Source organism: Oryza sativa, chromosome 11 (genome assembly GCF_034140825.1).
Source record: "Oryza sativa Japonica Group chromosome 11, ASM3414082v1".
Classification (NCBI taxonomy): domain Eukaryota; kingdom Viridiplantae; phylum Streptophyta; class Magnoliopsida; order Poales; family Poaceae; genus Oryza; species Oryza sativa.
In genome coordinates, this window is record NC_089045.1 from 5,078,094 (window position 1) to 5,100,983 (window position 22,890).

A 22,890-nucleotide genomic window follows, 5' to 3' on the forward strand; every position below is an offset into this window, starting at 1 on the left:
TGTCCAAATATTCAATGTGATGTTTTTGGAAAAAAAATTTGGAACTAAACGGGCCCATAGTCTCGCGCGCGCGCACACACGAACACACTTAGTACACGAAGTAGTAGCTTGTATGCTTACGCCGACTAAGCTGCTGATGTCATAATTAGGTTTGCAAATGGCAATGACGTCAGGATGACATGTCACATGTCGCTTGTGGGCATATGCATGCGAGTGTGGGCGGAATATAATGCTTGTCCAACTAGAGCCCTTCCAGAAGGCTACAATTTCAGGACTAATTCTATAAAAAATGATGAAAGAAATTACTAATATATTTAGGGTTTGTTTAGATTGATGCCATTTTAAACTATACCATTTTAATAGAGTTGTTAAATATATGCATCCATTTAGTTTCTTGCCAAACTTTGGTAAATACATAAGAAATCTTATCAAACTTTTGACAATGCCAAAATTTGATAAGGTTTATTTTGGCTACAATCTGAACAGCCTCTTGGTGTGAAATTTATGTGAAATTTCGGTGTGCTGTTAAGGGTGTAGTAGTGGTTGTTAAGTTAGTAGAGGAGCTTTCTACCTGGATAAGTACTGCTCCCTCCGTTTCGAAATGTTTGACGCCGTTGACTTTTTAGCACATGTTTGACCATTCGTCTTATTAAAAAAATTTAAGTTATTATTAATTCTTTTCCTATCATTTTATTCAGTGTTAAATATATTTTTATGTAGGCATATAATTTTACATGTTTCACGAAAGTTTTTGAATAAGACGAACGGTTAAATATATGCTAAAAAGTCAACGGTGTCAAACATTTCGAAACGGAGGGAGTATGTCGGGTCCTAATCGTGTGGGATATGTATGATAGAAGGCCGTTGAAAAATGATCGATAAAAAATTAAGAACTAATTTATAGGTAAAACTTTTGTATTTACTCATGATTTAAAATCCAATAGTAGTAGCTTTTAAATTTTAAATTTTGGTTGTGCAGGCTGATAAAATATCAAGAAAACGACGAGGGACGTTTTTTTGCACATGATGGGTGTAGACAAAAAATTGTGAAGCGGAGATAATAACTACAGAAAATTCGAGATTTTAGCATTATTATTGATTTATTGTGTGGCTCAAATGGGAGATTAGACCGGAGAAACAATGCATGCCATGGTCAAGATTGAGCAGAGTCCATGGTCTATATGCATTTGTTTTTTGAACTGTGGTCTATGCATATATACATCCAAAGACTACTAAACTTGTGTTACACGGTTTTGAACTTGGACAAGTATATACAAGCATGCTAATAGCCAGCTAGTGCTTCTAGTGTCCAAGACACAGAGTTTCGTCACCGTGGAGTTTAATTAGGTCTAAATTTAGGTCTTCATGGAACATTCCGTTAAAGGTGCCTTCTTTAGACCACCTTGGTTAAACTAATTTTACAAATTATTACAATGGCTAAACTGATTAATCTAATGTTATATATTTTATCTCTTTGAGAAAACTAAAATTGGACCGCATTGCAAGCTAACTAGACGTTTTTTTTTTGCAAGCTTTCTCTATTAATTCAAAATATGTAGGTCAGTGGCGGATCGAGAAAATCGATTTATTGATGTCATAATATGTCTATTGGTGTTATAGTATGCTAATTATATTTAGATCATGATGTTATATTATATGGATAAGCAGTTTCGCTATAGGTTTTACCGAAATTTGTCGGTGTCGCCTGACACTAGATCCGTCCCTAATGTAGGTCTCAAAGCATTCTCCGCTTTTCGTTTTTTTCCCTAAAAAGAACTTATTTTGTACTGTACGTGGTTTCTTTGCACTTAATTTTAATTCTTTTGTTCATGTTCTATTTTCCAATAATCGCACCCCTAAATGTCCATTTTTCTCTTTGATTTGATGATGACTAAAATGTCTTCACGTACGACTTCTACTCTCGTCTTTGATCCATAGCTAGTACACAAAGGGGACAAGAAGAAGTTGAATAATCCCTTTTTGATAAGATGGGTGAAAAGTTAAGCTGACGTTGTTGGGTTAGGCGTGACAGATAAATGCCAAACAGAGCCGCTCATTTCGTAAAGATATACTACTTGACTTGAAATCACAAGTACACACCAAGGACAAAGCTAGATGGTTAGTGAGATCAGCAGTCGAGAGAAAAGACAACTTCATAAGTGATATTGGAAGATAAGTAGTTTGAAATCTGAACCTCTGAACATGGCATGAAACTTCAGAACAGTTTCGTGTTGTCTTCAAGCTTGCAAAGACTATTCAAAGTTTTCTTAAATGAGAAAAATATATTCTGGCCTTCTGGGGTTCATGAGATCGAACGGTAGGCACGGCACAGGTGTGTATCATCATGCGAAGATGATTTGATTATTTGATTGTTAATCACGCTTACCAAGTGTTCCTGCCATTCAGATTCTGTTGGAAAAAGCAGAACTACTTCTCACAACTTTCTGTTCTGAACATCAGAACATGGACAACTCATGCTAGAGAACATTTGATGGAGTTGCAGGGGCTGGAGCTTTCAGTTGAACTTGTCTCTATAAAATGGCAGTTGAATGGGGCTGAAATATTGCAACTGAAACAGATGATTTTGCTGTGAAGGTAAAGGAGTTTAGGAAACTGAATTTCATCTTGTCAGTGACAGTTTAAGGAGTTCAGTTTGCTCCAACATCTTACCTTTGGAGCCTCAACCGATAGTGGCTGCAAATATGTGGAGATTTAGGCCGCGTTCTAAACTGGGTTTCAGCTGTACTAATTCATCGTTTAAAGTGAGCACCCTTTCCAAACTGATAAACAATATGTTTTGTGGTAAAACTTTATATAGATAAGTTTCTCTAAAAAATCAAATGAATCCATTTTTAAAGTTTACAATAGATAATACTTCCTCCGTTTCAGGTTATAAGACTTTCTAAACATCTATATAAATGTGGACAATGCTAGAAAGTCTTATAATCTGAAACGGAGGGAGTACTTAATTAATGCTAATGGCTTATATTATTTTTTCTGCGGCTAACTAGCTATCCTAACCGCTATATAGAGCGCACCCTTACTTGGCTAGACATCGCATCCAAAATCTTTGGCAGAACGAGAAAAGATTTGGTTCTCTGTAGTATCTCATGTTCACTTGCCAAACAAGGATAGTGCAGAGCAGTGATTTTTAACTTCTGTTCTTCTAACTTTCTCTGAAGAACCTTGCTTGGAAGCTGAATGTGTAAGTAGGATGGGACCAAATCTTCAGCAGTTAATAAGTTTCAGTTAAGCAATTGATTACTAGTTGTGAAATCTTGAGGACACTCTTGCCAATAGGTAGAATGTTAGCTTGGAATTGGATGGAGCAACGCTTCACTGATGAAACCTGGTTCTCCTCATGCAATTCTCAGCATTCAGTAGTAATCATCAATCAAGCTGCTAAACAGAATAGCCATGGCAGTTACTACCTCAGTCCTAAAATATATAAAAATCTATAATCAAATGAGACATTTTCTAGTATCAGATTCGTATTACTAAAAAAAATATTCCATCCGATACTAAGTTCTTATATATTTTGGAACGGAGAGAGTAAGTCGGAATGCATCAAACGGATCCCAATGAAATTGATCCGAATCTACGAGAGCGCAAGCGAATATTACTACAGAATATCAGGGGTTACATGCAAAAAGTTCTTCTTCCCATTCCCCTGAAACTGAAAAAGATTTGGCACGAATCGAACCCTCCAATCCATTGCTTGCCCTTTTTTGTGTCCTCCAGCTTCTAGAAACTTCTAGAACCCAAGTAAGTCCAAGCCGCCGCCGCCGCCGCCTACAGTTGCTTGCAAGCCGCATTGGCCCAGGTAACACGCCCGCGATGTGCTGGTCATTCTGGTGTTGATAGGAATTCACAGTTTTGATCTCTCTGCTCCATTCTGTAGCCTCCAGGTTTGGCGCTCACCACCTGTTCGACGAAATGCGGCAAGAGGGAGCAGATGTGCGCGGCAGCCACAAGATCAAGAAGACGACTGCTGATGTGGAAGGCGGGGGTGAATGGATCAACGCCCTCCCGGAAGAGGTCCTGCAGCACGTGATGTCGTTCCTGCCGGCGAAGCAGGCCGTCCGGACCTGCGTCCTCGCCCGGCGCTGGCGCCACCTGTGGAAATCCATGCCTGCTCTGCGTTCCATCCATGGTATCTGAACAAGCACGATGTCAGGAACCTGAACAGGTTTATGAATTGTTTGATTCGCTACCGGGACCGCAGAATGCCACTAGATATGTGCGAGATCAAAATCGGTGCTTTTGGGGAGGGCTGTGGTGAACCACAGGTTGACTCACTTATCAGATATGCCTCTGTTGCGCAAAGCTCGGATAATGAAGGTCGAATTGCATGAGCACAACGATAACTTTTTCTCTAGCCAAGCTGCCTCTTATCTCCCAGCGCTTGACGAGGTTAGAGCTTAGTAATGTGCCATTATTATGTGGTTTTGTTGATTCTTTGAGCTTCCCAGCATGGAGGCCCTATGGATGAAGTTCTGCTATATAGACGGTGAGAAGATATCGTCTCAGTCACTTAAAGAGCTGACCATGATTGACTGTATATTTTTTCGCCAATTTCGGATTTCTGCTCCAAGTTTGGTGAGGTTGGAAATAACTGATTGTGTGGGTAAAGCTCCTGTGCTGGAAATAATGCCATCTCTAGTAAAGGCATTTATCAGGTTCCGAGACTCTAGAGATATTTGTGGTAAAGAAGAATTTGGGGGTAGTTGTACTAATGCTAGCTGTGATAATTGTGGTGCTAATGGTGTTGACAGTGGAGATTGTGTGCTTCTGAAGGGTATTTCAATGGCAAAAAGCTTGGAGTTGGTAGCTGAACCTGGTGCGGTATGTTTTTGCCTACTTTGTGCTTAATTCTGTTGTTGTGTATGATCGACTGTTTGTGTTGTGCTATCTGTATCGTTGTTTTATTTGTTTAGTATATGTATTCTGTAAATTAGCACAATGTGGCTTATGTGTGTGGCTACCGATAAGATATCTTTAATGTCATGCTACATCAAGGTGGTTTATCTGTGATTACTAGTATAATGTCTTGTGTTGCAATAGATCCCAACTAAAAGTCTGAAAAATAAAATACTACAAATGAATAACTATGCTCAAATATAAAACTTACATGCATTTGTGTATGAGACCAGTTGGCTACCTATGTATACTCATCTGCAAAAAAATTACAACTGAGAAATCTCTAAATATTTAGTATTTACAACAAGATTTTCAAGTGGGGGTGGGTGTAGAGCATACCGTCACCCCGACTCCCTCTTCTAAGTTCTGAAAGCTGTGCACTAACACTATCTGTAAGGAGCATACGCTGTGCAATCATGCTAAGGTCCAATAATCAAACTAAAATTTTCTGAAAAATATCCCGGTGTACTCCGGCAATAGTCAAATACTCCGTATCATCGGTTATTCAGAGGAGAGGAAAGCACTAACAAAAAAAAATTGACTAGTCAACAGGCTGCAGTCCCAACAGGATCTCTGCCACGTGTCTATCCGACTGGCTTAACTCCAACCGACAGCAGCAGAGCAGCTGCACTCCGGCGAATTCGGGTTAATCTGCGTGGACGCCGGCGTCAGTCATTGAGCCTGATACGCTTCGTCAGGCCAGGGAAGCAGAGGCGGTGCAGCCTCTGCGCGGGTTCGTCGTCTTCCAGGCTCGGAGGGCGCTCGTAGTAGAGCCCAACTCCGGCGGCATTGTCGCCGCCGCGTCGCTCCTGGAACTGCACGCTCGGCGCGCGCTTGACCTGCGACAGGTGCTCGAGCACCTTCCCCTTGGTGACCTCCGTGCTGCTCGACCTCTTTCTCGCCGCCGTCGCTGTCGACGTCTTGTAATGGAGCTTGTTCCCCTGGTTCTTGTACATGAGCTCGTAGCCGTGGCTGGGTATCTCTATGTCGTCGGGGAGCTTCCTCTCCTTGCCGACGGCGACCGCCGTCTCGTAGCACCACGCGGAGGCGACGTGGTTGATGGTGTAGCCGCCGCCGCCGACGAGGAGCAGCGGCAGGTTGAACCCGCGGAGGAAGCTGACGCACTCCGCGTGGCCCCGCACCGACAGCTCCATGCCGCCGAGGCGGTCGCCGGAGAGCGAGTCGGCGCCGCACTGCAGCACGATGGCCTCCGGCTGGAACACCTCCATGGCCTTGCCCACGATCGGCTTGAACAGCGTGTGGTACACGTCGTCGCGGACGCCGGCGTCCAGGGGCACGTTCACGCTGTAGTGCTCGCCGGCGCCGTCGCCGATTTCGTTGATGGCGCCGGAGCCCGGGAAGAAGTCCTTGTGGGGCGTGATTTTGCCGTACCGGTGGAACGACAGCGTCATGACCCGGTTGGAGTCCAAGAAGGCGTTCTGCACGCCGTCGCCGTGGTGCGCGTCGATGTCGACGTAGATGACTCGCCTGAAGGTGCCGAGGAGCTCGTTGATGGCGAGCACGATGTCGTTGACGTAGCAGAAGCCGGTGGCCTTGCAGGCGGACGCGTGGTGCATGCCGCCGGACCAGTTGATGGCGATGTCGGAGGCGCCGTCGACAAGCGCGCGCGCCGCGGCGAACGACCCGCCGGCGTAGCCGCGGCAGTACTTCCAGAGGCGGTCGAAGGCGGGGCAATCGTCGTCGCCGCCGATGCCGTGGTCATCCTCCGCCTTCTGCCGAAGCGCGGCGTCGTTGAAGTAGCTCTCCGGGGTGAGGTCGCGGAGGAGGTCGACGTACTCCGGCGAGTGGAAGCGGCGGATCTCCGCCTCCGTGGCGGGTCTCGTGCGGAGGCGGCGCATGTCGCCGAGCATGCCGTAGACGCCGACGAGGCTGTGCGCCATGGCGACGCGGGCGGGCACCATGACATGGTCGTCGCTGAATTTGATGTGGGCGATGCCGGGGTCGTAGTAGTAGCACACCCGCCGCTTCTTGTCATCGGCGCACGACGGCGACGGCAGCGAGTTCCCGCCGGTGGCCATCGCTCCAAGTTCCTTCTTGGAAGATCGAGATCGAACAGAATGCAGCAATGGTGCAGAAATCTCACATGGATATACAAAAGGGACACATGAGTCTCTGTCCGAGTCGGCAACGAAAACCGTATCGTAAACAAACAAACTAGCTAGTCGAGATAAGTTTTAACAACCAGTATGATAACCAATTGAGAAGTACCGTGTGCTAGTTTTCTGTAACCAATTCGATCAAAGCTGTATTTCTATGAGCTTCAGCAAGCAACAGTGTTAGTATTAATTCTTGCAGACCCAAAGCACACACTTTCAGAATTCAGATAAGGACTTCAGCATGGACGTCGTCAGCTCGATCAATCATCTGCTAGATCTCTGAACTTCTCAGACTGAATCCTACACAAGCACGAAGAGCATATTAGTTCAGATAACCTTTGGCATATATAAAAAAACTTTGAATTGCATGATAAGGGACTTTGCAGTTGATAAAAGTATATACTATAGAAATTATTACATGCTCCCGATTACTAAGGCTCTGTTCTTTTGGTTGAGTTGGGAACCCATCCCTCCGGTACGGAAAACGAAGCAGTCCATTAGCACGTGATTAATTAATTATTTGCTAATTTTTTTTTCAAAAATGGATCAATATAATTTTTTTAAGCAACTTTCGTATATAAACTTTTTGCAAAAAACACACCGTTTAGTAGTTTGAAAAGCGTGCGCGCGGAAAATGAGATGGGGGAGTTGGGAACTCCAGGAAACGAACAGAGCCTAAATGAGCTGTGTTTTCTCCTAACAGAATCATTGAAGAGTATGATGTTGAAAGTATAGGTATAATGAATGCCAAAGTACGGGCCAGTTCAGGAGTGATGTACTCAAGTCGCCAATGATTCATTTATTTGGTCATGCACACCAGTTAATGGAATATATATGTTCCTCATAATTGGACGCAATCTAGTTGCCATTGTTTTAATGAGTGCATCCAATAGGTGCGAAATGTGCAAGACAAACTAGACAATAAGATTTGGGTATCATATTTTGATTGGTTTCTAGCAAGAATGAAACGATTAGAAGAAGATATTTGTTCCGGTCCAACAAAAAGTACCTCGAGGTACCGGTATCTCACAATGCCCATCATGCCCAACTAGATCCAACGATCGGAAACGATTTGGTACCGTGAGATACCGGTACCTCGAGATACTTTTTGATGGACCGGAACAAATCTCTTAGAAGAAAACATGAATATTTGAGACAGTCTTTTAGTAATCAAACTAGACTGCATGATTCATTTTAAAGTTTTCGATCCACTCAAGGAGAAATTACTTTAATCCATTCATCGTATAAACATGAATATTTGAGAAGTCTGTTAGTAATCAAACTATTCATCGATCAGCCCTAAAGTTACAGTTCGTATCAAACTAGCCTCCCGTAGGGTCCCTCGCTAGTAAGTACTAGCCGTGAGACGTTTGGAGGCTAGGTTGAAGGGAGGAGGGACTAGAACCTTCATTGCTTAACTAAATAAAATAGAATACTATCACTTTTAGTGGGATGATTAAACTCCTGAGAATTAAAATCTAACTTAAAGAAATAAATTTACCAAGACAAGCATTCAAACTAACAAAACCAATCGTATCACTAATAAGAAAACCTTCCAAGGCCAGTCTTTGTTTACTTATTGATAAGATTGCTGGCTTGCTGTTTATTTGCCTGAGAGGAAAGCATCTCTCATGAATCGGGCTGGTCAGCTGTTTATGGTAAAGGTGGTTCTTACAGCTGCACGCCCACACCTGTATATCAAATGATTGATATGGATCTCCCAAAAAAGGGTTCTCAAAGCAATTGATAAATTACAAAGTTAGTTTTCTTTGGAAGGGCCAGAGCAGGTAAGTGGAAGCAATTGCCTAGTTACTTGGCCAGAGTAGCTCGCCTATCCAATATGGTGGTCTAGGTATTCATTATGTAATAGTTCTTGAATGATCCCTAAGGATGAGATGACTTTGGCTCCAAAAGACCGATCTGTCAAGACCTTGGGATGGTTTACAGTTTGAAGTACACCTCAATGTCAGGGCAATGTTTTTAATTACCACTGTTACTCTTGTCGGGGATTGCAGCAACCAATGTTTTGGACTGATCGCTGGTTATATGGCTATTCTATTGCTGAATTAAGCCCCTCTTTTATTTGCTCTTATCCTATCACAAGGTGTGGAGACTGGAGAGTATTCAATAAAATCAGCCTACAAGGACATTTTTGTCTAATCAATTCTTTTTGCCCCTTGGAAGAAAATTTAGAAATGAGTGAAATACATGGCCGGTCCCTAAACTTGTGTGGTGGTGTCACTTAGGTCCGTGAATTTGAAAATTACACGTTTAGGTCCGTGAACTTGGTTTAATGTATCATCCAGGTCCAATCGTCCTTTGACTGCGTTTGACCACCAACGTGGCATGTCACGTAGGCAACACTTTTGCTCTCAGCCCCCTCCACATCATAACACGTCACATATATCTTCTTGTAACTATATAGTGACACCAGAATCCCAAAAAAAAAAAAATCCTCAAATCATTCTTCTCCTTGCATGTATAGAAAATGCGATCCCGATTAGCAATTGCCATTGCTCTGCATTCCAAAATAACCTTATCCTTACACAACGGGCACTTGATCAACACCACCTTCTTCCAGCGACTTCAAGACGAGGACGAGCTTGGAGAATCCATGGGGATGCCTAGCATGCAAGCCGTATTACGCTGCCTCCCGCTACTAATCCGACCGCATTGCCCCACCGCTAACCCTGCTGCACTGCGCTGCCTCCTGCCGCTAATCTCACCGCGAGGCCGCCACAGCCGCTACCTCTCAGCCTCCTTCCCCTAACCTCACCGTCAAAACCCTAGCCGATTTAGGGATATTTTGAGGGATTTGGGTTGAAATGCACTGGACAGGGCAAGTTATGTGTGAAGGTGTATGTGGAGGGGGCTGAGCACAAAAGTGTTGCCTACGTGGCATGCCACGTTGGTGGTCAAAGGACAATTGGACCGGGGGTGGTACATTAAACCAAGTTCACAGACCTAAACGTGCAATTTTCAAGTTCACGGATCTAAGTGACACCACACCACAAGTTTAAGGACCGGCCATGTATTTCACTCTTTAGAAATTATGTACACCACTTCACTGCAAATTCTTTGTTTGATTAGCAATCCTTAGTTGATGTCGGACGGTGGACAGGATGCCCAAATAAGACCTTCCTCACCCGGCTGCTTGTCCCCTTTGTGACCAAGCGGATGAAACCATTCAACATCTCTTGATTTCTTGGGTTTTTGCTCATCATGTCTGGTTTGATTCTTTTCTGAAGAGAGGTCACTACGGTACCAGTGGGTTCCCTACCTGGTGGCGACATTCATTGAAGTTGGTTGACAAGCAACAAACGAAGGGCCTCTAACTGATCAGGAAGAACCGCAATGGGTGTGTTTCTGATGGAGAGTCCCCTAGTGTCAGTACTATTATTAGGGCTATATCAGAGGAGGCTGCCCTGTGGAGCACAGCCGGAGCTAAGGAGCTTAGGCTGTTGGCTTGCGTTAGGAGATCAGGTTTCTTCTTGGTCATGGTTTTAGATCGGTTGTGGCATGTCTTATGTAATATTTGTAAGCTTGAACTGGTTATGTACACCTATATATTAGAGGGGGGAAAAAGAAAAGAAACTGACACTCACATCATCAGTAACCACTGTGCCCCGCATGACACCCTTCCAGGATCTTAGGCTCATAAACCCATAACATTCAGAATTTTAATGTGAATAAGCTTTAATTACTCCTGCACAAATCTATGTATAAGATTAAGAACTACTACAACTGTAATGCTTGACTCTCCACTTCTGAACTGTTGCTGACCTCTGCTGCTGAACTATTGCTGAACCGTAATGCTTGCTTCATATTTATAATGTAAATGTAATGCTGAACGATTGTTGCAATAAAATTAATGCATAGAACATTCTACATTTTTCTTCGTATATATGGGCCATTTGGCCTTTTCATATTCAACCAACATTTCTAGATATAAGAAGATATACTAACGAGAGAATTAGGAAGATTCACAATATTTAAGTTGCAAGGATGGATTTTCAGTATCTCAAACCTGGATAGTGATTTTGTCAGGAGAAACGCCACAGGCATTCAAGATCTTGAAAACTTTGTGAACCCATTCTTCATTCCTTAAACATCTTACTTTGACTCTTTCAAGGTTCTGAAACTGGACCAATTGTCCAATTGAACTGCTACTTTCTTCAATTTCCACCATATCTTCATGGCCCTAGAGCAGACAAAATATATCTTGGCTCAATCAATCATGGATGATAACCGAGGTAAGTAATCACTATGAAATTAGAATGCATATACCTTATAAAGTTGAAGAGTGAGCTTCTCCAGAATTGATGTTTGTTGGAGAAAGCAACCAAGAGCGCAGAAATTATGCCCAACGACCCATCCATCAAGAAGCAAAGTCTTTAACTTGCTGAATGTGGGGCACCATGTCAAGTCTTGCTTCAAAATACAATGTACAAAGTAAGATGGAACATATCATTTTAACATACAACACGACATGAAACTGTACATTGGAATGGATAGACCTTTTAAGTAAATTCAGGACGTAACAAAACAGGCAATAAGGATCTCTCGAGTCTCGACAGACATAGACATATTCTAGTCTTAAAAATACTGATTGAAGTCTTGCAAAAATTACCAGAGATCTAAACTATCTAGTGTTCCACCTGATACCAGAAGCATAAAAACCATAAAAATGCAATTATTCACCCACCCACCCACACAAACCAACTTGCAGGGATGTCCTCAAATAGGTACAAGGTAAGGCAGGACAGAAATCCATGATAACATACAACAAATTATGTTTTGAGTATAAAGCTAATGAATATGAACACACACGTACCATCCCAGCTTCAGCTACTAATTCCAAATTTGCAGCATTTGACAGACCTCTGAAAAACTTATACTTGACACTGCCATCACCGTCAGGATCACCATCACAACAAACACATGTACCAGGATCATATCTGCATTTCCGACAACCCCAAGACAAAGTCCCAAACTTCACAGATGCTGTTACTAGCAATGGCATGCTTTCAAGCAAAGGAATCGAGCCGTAATTATCACCCAATCGTAGTGAAATGAGACCTGGGACAGAAATACGTGTGCTCATCTCGAAGTTACATTTGGTGACACAGAGATGCTTTAGTGACTGGGACACCATCTTGTCAGTGGAAATTTTGCATGATTCCGCCGGGCGGAGCGGCCGAGCGGAGCAGCGTCGCCGCTGCCATCGGCCCTTGCGCCCTCTTCCTTTTCTCTTCTCCTCTCCCTCCCCTTGAGCCCAACGGCTCAAGGGGGCCTTGACCCGCGCCCTGATCGGGGGCGCCCAGCCCAATGGCTGGTGGGCCCCCGTCACACTGTGCCATATAAAGAGGGGTGGAGGACGGGACGGTACAACGACACAAGGAACGAGGTTCGTCGCCGCCGCCACTCCACCCCATAAACCCTAACCGATCGAGGGGGCGCAGCCAGTGACGGGAAGTCCACCGCCGCGCCACGCCTCGTCGTCGACACCGTCGCTGCTGCAACCGCATCACCGCCATCGGAACCGAGCACATCGTCGCCGCCGTCCACGTCAAGCCCGCGACGACAACGACGATGGCCGGCCGGACTTCCTCTTCCTCAACAACGACTGGTCACAACCCTAAATCCTCTCACTCCCTCTTTGTTCATTCATCTATTGTTGTTCATCCATTGCAAATAGAACCACCCGACTAGATCTAAACCTAGGTGATCCAATAGACAACCCTATCAATGGTATCAGAGCCAGGTTAGCGTTTAGTTTGGTTCGGGGATAGACATCCACAGAGAAGAAAGAAATCCAAAGAGAAAAGCAAACGATCCAACGGATCAAAAAGATCGAAACCCTAACCCTAATCTTACCTCGTCGCCGGCCGTCGATGACGCCGGCCACGGAGGGGGGGAGGGGCAAAGAGGCACCGCCGAGGAGCCACTCGACGGCCGCGCGCGCACCCGCGGGTGCACGCGCGCGCCGGCGAGGGGGCCCGCGGCGGCGCCGCCATCTCCGTTTTTCGGCCGCCGCTCTCTCTCACACGGTGGGGGCTAGAGACGGTGGAGGGAGCGGAGAAGAGAAAAGGAAGAGGGTGCAAGGGCCGATGGCAGCGGCGACGCTGCTCCGCTCGGCCGCTCCACCCGGCGGCGCGCTAGAGAAAAAGTGGGCGCGCGGCAGCGCGAGGTCGCCGGCCATGGCGCGGCGGTGCAAGGGTCGCCGGCGTAGATGACGCCACTCGGCGCGGCCGCACCCGCCCGCAAGAGAGAAGAGGCTAGGGTTTCGGCCGGCCGGCGGCTGGGGTCGGGTTTTTGTCCCTCCGATCTTAGCGCCCGGCCGTCCGATCGAAACCCTAGCGATCGGACGGCCGACGGCGGCCGGGCCGAAAGCGGCCCAAGTGGGGAGCGCGCGGCGGCGGCTTTCCCGGCCCAGGCCCAGGTTGCGGCCTTGGGGGAGGGGAGGGGGCGCTCGCCCGCGCGCAAGGTGGCCATGGACCGACCGGCAAAGGCCGGAAAAGTTCAATTTAGGTCCCTCGGGGCCGAAAGAAAAAGAAAAGAAGAGTTTAATAATAGGTCCTCTCAGAAGCTTTTTCAATTATGTATAATTATTGTGATTATTTCTAAGCAATTTGAACCAACGTGAAAATTGTTTAGAGAATAGATAAATGTGAGAAATGCTTCTGAACATGTATTTTGTATATTTTCATGCAAATTACAATAGAACTTTGAATTGTTTTTGCATGTTTTACCTCTGTTTAAATTTGAACCAACGGGAGAATTTTACAGAGAGTAAATAACAGAGTTTTGTTATTGTTTATACGAATTGTATATAGATCTTCCGCTGCAAATAGATGAAATTGATGAAAATTAGTGTTTCTAAAATTAAATTTCGAACCAACGGGAGATTTTAATTTTAGGAACATTAATTATGTGCTATGATGTTGTAATTTTTCTGACCAACGTTGATAATTGCAATGTTATAGTTATGGCTTTATGTGTTATGTCTATTTTCTGCCCAACGGTGATGTAGACTTAATACATAATAATTTTAATGTTAATTTTGTTCTCACAATACATGATTATCTCAGGTGGCTACTCCTTGATGGGTTACATTAAAGATATTCCGACCCTGAAAGGAGATAACTACGAAGAATGGAAAAGAGAACTCGACCTTGCCTTTATCTTGGGAGAGGTGGACTGGGTGTTGACTACCCCATGTCCTATAGAACCTGCTGAAATTTTCAGAGGTGAAAAAGAGTCAGATGCTGAATGGCAAAAGAGAGAGAGGGACAATGCTTCCCTCATCATGTCGTATGACATTGAGCATGCGAAATGGTCTTCAGCCAACAAGAATTGTTTGGCTGCGGTAAAGAACACAATTGAGCCAACCATATTGGGCTCAATCCCAGAGTATGACACTGTCTCTAAATACCTCGAAAGTATAAAGAGCCAGTTTACTGGTTCTTCAAAGTTTTATGCGACACAGCTGATAAAGCAGCTTGTTACAGAGAGGTACCATGGAGGTGGTGTAAAAGACCACATTCTTAGGATGAGCAACATGGCTTCCAAATTGAAGCAAAAAGATTTGGGCATCTCAGATGACTTTCTGGTCCATCTGGTTTTGTCCTCATTGCCAAAGAACTTTGACAACCTTGTTGTCAACTACAAAATAAGTACAGAGAATTGGAATATTGAAGAGCTCATCTCTAATTGTGTGCAAGAGGAGGAAAGACACAAAGAGACCAATGGTGACTCCATTAACCTTGTCAAAGATAACAAGGAAAAGAGCCACAGGTCACCCTCCTCAAAAGAAAAACAGCCTCAGCATCTGCCTCAGAAACAACAGTTTACAGTTGAGACAAGATCAGTGTCTACACTGCAAGAAGACAAGACATTCCAAGAAAGATCATCCTGACTTCCTGACAGTGATCATGGCAAAGAAAGGTGAGAACATTATTACATTTGTAAAGAATCTCATTATGATTGGTTATTCTAGATCCACATGGTGGATTTATTCTGGAGCAACTATTCATGTGTGTAATTGTTTAAAGGGATTCCGTTCAATGAGGACTACGCAAAGAAGTGAAAGATCCATTAGAGTTGCTAATGGAGTTGAAGCAAAAGTTGAAGCTGTTGGAGATTTTCACCTAGAACTCGCGAATGGCTTCACACTTTTACTTCCAGATGTTTTTATGTCCATTCTTTGCAAAGAAACTTGATAATAAGTGTATCCAAATTGGATTCTGATAGATATGAAATGGCAAATGTGAACTATGGTATAATAATCAATGTATTGGTCTTGTGTTGCAAGATCAGCTTTATTTGTTATCTCTTTCTGAGAATGTGAATGTTGTGTCCTCGTTGACAAAAGAAAAGAAAAGCGAACTTCTGATGTCTCATCGAAATTATGGCACTGTTGTTTATGCCATATTTCGAGGGGGAGAATTGAGAGACTGGTTAAGAATGTAGTTCTTCCTCCATTGGAGTTCTCAGTTTTAGAACGATGCATACAATGTATAGAATGCATCGGTGCCCAAAACACCGTATGAGCTATGAATCCTCCGTGTGTGGGGAAGTCCTGCAAAGGATAAAGTATTTAACCCAAAACAGTAAGCTGCCATTTTATTGGCTATTCTGAAAGATCAAAGGGTCATCGTTTCTACTGTCTAAACAGTTATACAAAGTTTGTAGAAACGAGACACGCCATCTTCTTGGAAGACGAAATGATTAGGGGGAGCTCAGCAATTCGAGAAATTGATCTTGAGGAGAGGCGGGTGTCTATACCCGCTCCGTCGACTCAGGAACCTTTCTTCTCTCTACCTGCTAATGTTGTGCCAGCAATGCATGCCGTTGCGGTACCAACACCTGTTGTTATCTCTCCTGTGGCAACAATGAATGAAAGTGAGGAACCTGTTCTACAGGATTCAACAGAAATTATTGCCACATCAGAGGAGGAGCTGCAACAGCCTCAAACAGATAATGTGCCAGAATAGGAGGCCCCTAGAAGGCCTGAAAGAGTCGCATATGGAGGATGATCCCATCTCATATGAAGAGGCCATGAGAAGCCATGAAAGATGAAATGAAATCAATGAAATTAAATGATGTCTGGGATTTAGAAGAAATTCCTAAAGGAGCCAAAACAGTAGGCTGTAAATGGGTCTACAAAACCAAATATGACTCCAGAGGGAATATAGAAAAGTTTAAAGTGCGACTTGTGGCAAAAGTTTTCACGCAAAGAGAAGGCATTGATTACAATGAGACTTTTCTCCAGTCTCTTGTAAAGATTCCTTTATGATTATAATGGCACTAGTGGCACATTATGATTTGGAATTACATCAGATGGATGTAAAAACGGAATTTCTAAATGGTGATTTGAAGAAAAAAAGTATACATGGCACAACCGAAAGGTTTCGTCATGAAATGAAACGAAAATATGGGATGCCGTATAAAGAGATCCATTTATGGGTTAAAGCAAAGCTTCGAGACAATGCTACTTGAAGTTTGATGGAACAATAAAGAAATTTGGGTTTTCAAGAGAATGTAGAGGACAACTGTATTGATTCAAAGTTAAGAATGGGAGACTCATTTTCCTAATTCTGTATGTAGATGACGTTCTACTGGCTAGTAGTGATGTCAATCTACTGCAGGAAATAAAGAAATTCTTGTCCTCAAACTTTGACATGAGAGACCTCCGTGAGGCTTCATATGTTTTGGGCATAGAGATTCACCGAAATAGAACAAAGTATGCATTGGGATTTTCTCAAAAGGCATATATATAGAAAAGGTGTTGAAGAAATTCAATATGTACATATGCAGTGCTACACCTGCTCCTATAGTCAAAGGCGAAAAGTATGGGGCATCACAATGTCCTAGAAATCAGTATGAGCTCAATGAAATGAAAATAAAGCCATATGCGTCAACTGTAGGAAGCCTACAGTACGCTCAAGTGTGCACACGACCTGACTTGGCATTTGTTACCGGGTTATTTGGCAGATTGCAAAGTAATCCAGGCCTAGAGCACTGGAATTAGTAAAGATTATTTGCAAAGAACAAAAGCCTCATGCTGTCTTACAGAAAATCAGAATCGCTCCACATAGTGGGGTATTCGAATTCTGACTTTGCAAAAGATAATACAAAGTTAACATCGGGGGATACATGTTTACCCTGGCAGTAGGAGCTATTTCATGGAAAAGCTCAAAACAGACTACCACTGCAGGGTCTACCATGTATGCCGAGTTTATAGCATGCCATGAGGCTACGGGGCAGGTGAACTGGCTAATGAAGTTCATACCCGGTTTTAAAGGTGGTTGATAGTATTGAGAAACCACTAAAGTTATACTGCGATAAAGAACCCACAGTAATGTACTCTCACAACAATTAGTCAAGTGGTGCTGCCAAACACATTGACATAAAGTACTATGTTGTGAAAGACAAAGTCCGGGATCAAACAATCAGTCTCGAGCACATAAGAACAGAAAGGATGCTCGCGGATCCGCTCATGAAAGGCCTACCTCCCAACATGTTCAAGGAACATGTAGCATGCATGGGTTTTAAGGGAAGCCTTATGAATCCTGGACTATAGGGCCCAAAAGTTAAAGTATCTGTTTCTGAATAGAGATGTGTATAGTGGCTGTCGAATCCATCGGTAATTAACCGTGACGATGAAACATGCTCTATATGTAAATCTGTGATGGAATAGAAAAAGCTAAAGGAAATAGTGAGATCAAGGGGGAGAATATTAGATGGATCTCCCTCCCCTTGAGCCCAACGGCTCAAGGGGGCCTTGACCCGCGCCCTGATCGGGGGCGCCCAGCCCAATGGCTGGTGGGCCCCCGTCACACTGTGCCATATAAAGAGGGGTGGAGGACGGGACGGTACAACGACACAAGGAACGAGGTTCGTCGCCGCCGCCACTCCACCCCATAAACCCTAACCGATCGAGGGGGCGCAGCCAGTGACGGGAAGTCCACCGCCGCGCCACGCCTCGTCGTCGACACCGTCGCTGCTGCAACCGCATCACCGCCATCGGAACCGAGCACATCGTCGCCGCCGTCCACGTCAAGCCCGCGACGACAACGACGATGGCCGGCCGGACTTCCTCTTCCTCAACAACGACTGGTCACAACCCTAAATCCTCTCACTCCCTCTTTGTTCATTCATCTATTGTTGTTCATCCATTGCAAATAGAACCACCCGACTAGATCTAAACCTAGGTGATCCAATAGACAACCCTATCACAAGGTCCTCCAATGCAGGTAAGCTTGACAGATCGTCAATGAAGTTAGTCTCAGTCCTATTACGTTTGGTGATGCAAAGACGCTTTAGTGACTGGGAAAAAATATTGTAGGGGGTGGAAATCGTACAGCAATTCATCTGAAGGTCCTCCAGTACAGGACAGTTTGAGAAATCAAGAGCATGGTTGTCCAGCTTTACAGACCGAAGCTGTAAGGTGGTCAAGTGTTTAGAGATGAGAGGCATGCTCAATTCCAGCGGGGCTAAATGTTCAGATTGAACGAGGACCCTGAGCACCCGAGCCTTGCACATGAGCGCATGCCTGATCCATAGTTCAGCATACTTGACCTCGTAGATACAAGGTCTGGGCATCATGGTAGGCCAGTATGTGTAGGTCTGGAACTCGAGCTCATCAAGAGGCACCGGGTCGCGCAAGAGAAGAAGATTGTTGACAAACTTGTTGAACCTCTCCACACCCACCCATCTGTGTCTGATGCGCAGCACGGGGGCGGACCTCCAAAGGTTGCGCCAGCGGCGGGAGAGCAGACACGTCCACACGGCCTCGTGCGCTGGTAGGAAGGAGAGAACATTGTGGAGGATCTCGTCCGGGAGGGTGCTAAGCCAGTCTTCGCCGCTGTTCTCCTCGGCCGTGAGTCCCTCGCGTCTCCTGCCGCCGTCGCGCCTCGTAGCCATTCCGTCGAACAGGTGGCGAGCGCCCTTGCTGCGCAAGAGCAGAGAAAGGTGAGACGTCCAAAAAAGCCATCACGGAACAAAGAGAACAACCGAGAAGACACACTCGCCTCACCTCAGTCGCCGGAAGACTCGCTCTCCGGTCTCCGCTGCCGCCGCCGCCGCCTGGTAGGGCTCGTCGCGGCGTCGCCCGCCGCCGCTGATCGATGGAGCGCCGAGCGGATGGTTGTGCTGTGTGCTGTGTGCAGTGTAAGCTTCACCTCTCAAGACTTAACTGTCAATATAAGCCCAAGGACAGAATACGGCCCATGTGTGTCAGCCTCGAGTGGAGGCCCAAGACCTGGATATGGCCCACGTTAGTAGGCCTAGAGTGGACGCCCAGTTTATCTCGGGCCCAAGACAGTCCGACCATGAACAGCATAAGCAAGACAGGCCTAGACCAGTAGAAACCCAAGATTGATTTCAGCCCGTACGTTCTAGTAAATTGAAGGTCTATATTGTATTCCTCAACATGTTCCATAGTCCGATTTGCTGTTGGCTCCCTATACCGTAAATCCGTAATACAAGCAACAACACCTTCCTCCTCCACATCAGTACAAGTTCAATTTGACTCCAATCATCTTGGGAATATATTTGTGGATGGTTTTCATTCGACGCGGCACCTAGTGCTGCTTACGTGCTACTACAATCAGGAAGGAAAATATAAAACAAGTTACACGCATAGGCCGAAATGACAAGAGCACATGGGCCTGAATTACCAGGAGGCGCTGTTTCACCGATTAAATCAAAAATGTTTTACTAAATCTTTACTATTATAAAAATTGAATATGTTTTTTCTGGTTCTTTGATATGCCATCTGTGTATGAGTCTGACGGAGCGTGGGGCTCCTCACCGGGAGACCGCGCAGGCCCCCCTTTGCCGGTTCGGCCGGGGACTCAGGGAGAGATTCTAAGCTCTCTGTATGTGGAAGGCTCGCGAGACAGGAAACACACAAGACACGGGCGATGTATACAGGTTCGGGCCGCTGAGAAGCGTAATACCCTACTCCTGTGTTTTGGGAGATCTGTGTATGAAGGAGCTACAAAGTATCAGCCAGCCTCTCCCTTGTTCTGGGTTTCTAATCTGGAAAAATCCAGTCCCCCCTCTCAGTGGGCAAGGTCCTCCTTTTATATCTTAAGGGGATACCACATGCACCATTTCTCTCTTTTTTGTGGGGACTTACCCCACCTTTTCATAAACAGACGGAGACTTGTATGGTTGCCGTCCGAATGACCTTCTAATGGGACGGCCCATACCTACCTCCACTTCCGCCGGAAGCAGGCGCGACGTGGAATCGTGGCTGTCTGCTGACGACATGACCGGTATTAGACCAGTCACGTCGGTCATTCTTGTCCACCACGTGTCAGCTTAGCAATCTACATGCTCGCCCTTCTTCACACAACATCTTGCCTGTAATGGTTTAGGATGAAGCCTGGCATATATCTGACCAGGACTAACGTGCCATCTCTGGGAGGTAACACGCTAGCTCCAGCTGGGGACGAGCGCCTAGAAGCCCTCGTCCTGACGGGATGGGGCGAGGCGTGCGTCAGATCGCCTGTCGCCACCTAACCCGCGATCTGACCGGTCTGTGACTGGTCACAGACCGGATAAACGAGTGCACTGCACTGCGTTACATTCGGCGTGACACGCTCAGCCAAACCGCAATAAATGTGGTTAGGTGAGCCCCACTGTGCTCACCTAACCCATACACGGAGCAAAAACCCACGAGGGGTCGGGGCGCCTCGGCCCTCGGGGCCGAGGGGGGTGCGGCCCGACCCCCTCGGGGGGACTAAGAGGAGGGCGAACGCATCACCCTCGGGCCCGACGTCCCTCGGGGGTACCAGGCCACGTGTGCGATTGTGTCTGCCTCAAACCTCTAGTCATGATACTCCTGATCCCATGTCACCGACAGTAGCCCCCGGCGTTATGCCAGGGCGATCGCCCTCTTTAAGGGAAACAGTCGGGCATGACGCCACTCCTAAGACCTGGTGACAGGTGGGACCGGTCTCCACAATTGGGCAGAAACCCAACGGTCACAAACCACGCACATCGGCAATGGTAACTCGGCTGTCAACAATGAGCGGTCTCTTCAAGACTGCCACATTACTTGAGTAGCACACGAATCTGGACATGGCGATTCGTTTCGTCTGAAGATATGGTAACGTCGCTTCGGTCGGCGAGCGTAATTAACGCGCGCACGATATGATCTATCTCGACTGCCACAACCGCATATCCACCTCATGCGCCGCAAGCGGGCGAATGGGATTAGTGGAAGCGTGGGCGCGAGAAACGAGGGGGCGAAATAGTGGGCGCGAGAAGCGAGGAGCCGGGCACAGCGTTGGCAAGAGTATAAAGGCACTGAGGAAGGGATCTGTTTCCTTCCTTTCGCCATTATTCCCCTTGTCTTCGCCGCTTGCGCCCTAACTCCTTCTTTCCTGTGCCCTACCTTCACCACACGCGCTCGCTCTTAATCTTCTTCTTCCTCCGGCGCCATGGCACGGGGTTCCGCTCTGCTCGATGGTAGCGTGCTGCCGCCTTCCCGGATCGTGAGCGAGAGGCAGGCTGGGCTGTCGCGCCGCTTCATGCCGGAATCTGCCACCGGCCGGGAGATAGTCACGCTGGGCGAGGGACGCCCGGCGCCAGACTACCCGGGGCGGTCCGTCTTCTTTCTCCCCTTTGCAATGGCAGGGCTGGTTCCACCATTTTCTTCTTTCTTCATGGATGTTCTGGAGTTCTACGATCTCCAGATGGCGCACCTCACCCCCAACGCGGTGATGACATTGGCCATTTTCGCGCATCTGTGCGAGATGTTCATTGGGGTGCGCCCATCTCTTCGGCTGTTCCGGTGGTTCTTCACCGTGCAGTCGGTGTCGCCGCCATCGGTAGTCGGTGGCTGCTACTTCCAGCCACGGGGGCCGGTGCTGAACCGCTACATCCCCTGCGCCCTCCGCAAGAAGTGGGACGACTGGAAGAGCGACTGGTTCTACACTCCCCTCGCCGACGAAGCGCGCCTCCGACTTCCGAGCCAGCCCCCGGCGCAGGCCTCCAGCTGGCGGGCGCCGGTAGATCTGGGGGATGGCTATGACGCCGTCCTCGATCGCCTGGCGGGCCTGCGATCCCAGGGGCTCACAGGGGCCATGGTGTACGGCGACTACCTCCGTCGTCGGATTGCGCCGCTCCAGCGACGCGCTCGGGGCGCCTGGGAGTACACCGGGTCCGAAGACTTCACGAGGACCCACCAGGGAGTGAGATGGGACTGGGCTCCTGAGGACTTCAAGATATTGGTCCAACGGGTGCTGAATCTCAACTCCGTAGAGGCGGCCCTCATTCCCCAAGGAATCCTCCCCCTCTGCAGCGATCCAGACCGCGCCTCCATCCTGACCATTATGATGGCGGTCGGGGCCTCAGAGGAGCGAGCTCCAAAGGGCCACGACGGCGCAGGCGGGAGCCGCAGGGGGGAACAATCTACCCCGAGAGGGGGTCGTGCTTCTGGGCCCGCGACAGGGGCCCGGGGAGCAGCCGCCCTGCCGACGCCCGGGGGAAGAGGAAGCAGGGAGGAACACCTCCCCCATCTCCTCCCCGAGGGGGCGGGGCGGCGCGTGCTAGTAACAGGCGCCCGGAGGGGGCCGCGCCAACATCGCAGCCCGAGGGGGAGCACAAGAAGAAGCGGCCCCGTAAGATGGGGGAGACAGAACCATCTCGGGGAAACCTCATTTCCCCTCCAAAGTGGTCGTTTAACCGACCCCCTCGCAGGTTCGTCTCTCACCCATCGTGGCTGTATTCATTCTCTCAACGCGAGTTTTCACTCACCCATCTTGTTTGTCTTCTGGTTTTTTCTTTCGTTTCAGCGAGATCCCGTCGCGTCTCTCCCGCCATTCCAAGTCCGGCC

The 22,890-nt window shown here is 46.8% G+C and overlaps 3 protein-coding genes across 3 annotated transcripts; 1 reads left to right on the forward strand and 2 right to left on the reverse strand.

Annotated features, from left to right (window-relative positions):
* Nucleotides 1–3,608: 3,608 nt before the first annotated feature.
* On the forward strand, nucleotides 3,609–4,958 carry LOC112936873 (putative F-box/LRR-repeat protein At3g28410). Its single transcript, XM_066305947.1, has 5 exons — nucleotides 3,609–3,823; nucleotides 3,902–4,153; nucleotides 4,328–4,413; nucleotides 4,465–4,845; nucleotides 4,938–4,958. The coding sequence occupies exons 2-5, from the start codon at nucleotides 3,937–3,939 to the stop codon at nucleotides 4,956–4,958; spliced, it is 705 nt and encodes a 234-aa protein (XP_066162044.1). The 5' UTR covers nucleotides 3,609–3,823; nucleotides 3,902–3,936.
* Nucleotides 4,959–5,080: 122 nt separating this feature from the next.
* Nucleotides 5,081–7,330, reverse strand: LOC4350006 (histone deacetylase 19). Its single transcript, XM_015761116.3, has one exon. The coding sequence runs from the start codon at nucleotides 6,957–6,959 to the stop codon at nucleotides 5,589–5,591; it is 1,371 nt and encodes a 456-aa protein (XP_015616602.1). The 5' UTR covers nucleotides 6,960–7,330; the 3' UTR covers nucleotides 5,081–5,588.
* Nucleotides 7,331–15,838: 8,508 nt separating this feature from the next.
* On the reverse strand, nucleotides 15,839–19,220 carry LOC9266876 (putative FBD-associated F-box protein At5g56390). The gene is made up of 2 exons (XM_026021046.2): nucleotides 19,078–19,220; nucleotides 15,839–18,993 (listed from the first exon to the last, which is right to left on the reverse strand). Exon 2 carries the CDS (start codon nucleotides 18,963–18,965, stop codon nucleotides 18,201–18,203), a length of 765 nt encoding a protein of 254 aa, XP_025876831.2. The 5' UTR covers nucleotides 18,966–18,993; nucleotides 19,078–19,220; the 3' UTR covers nucleotides 15,839–18,200.
* Between the last annotated feature and the right edge of the window lie 3,670 nt (nucleotides 19,221–22,890).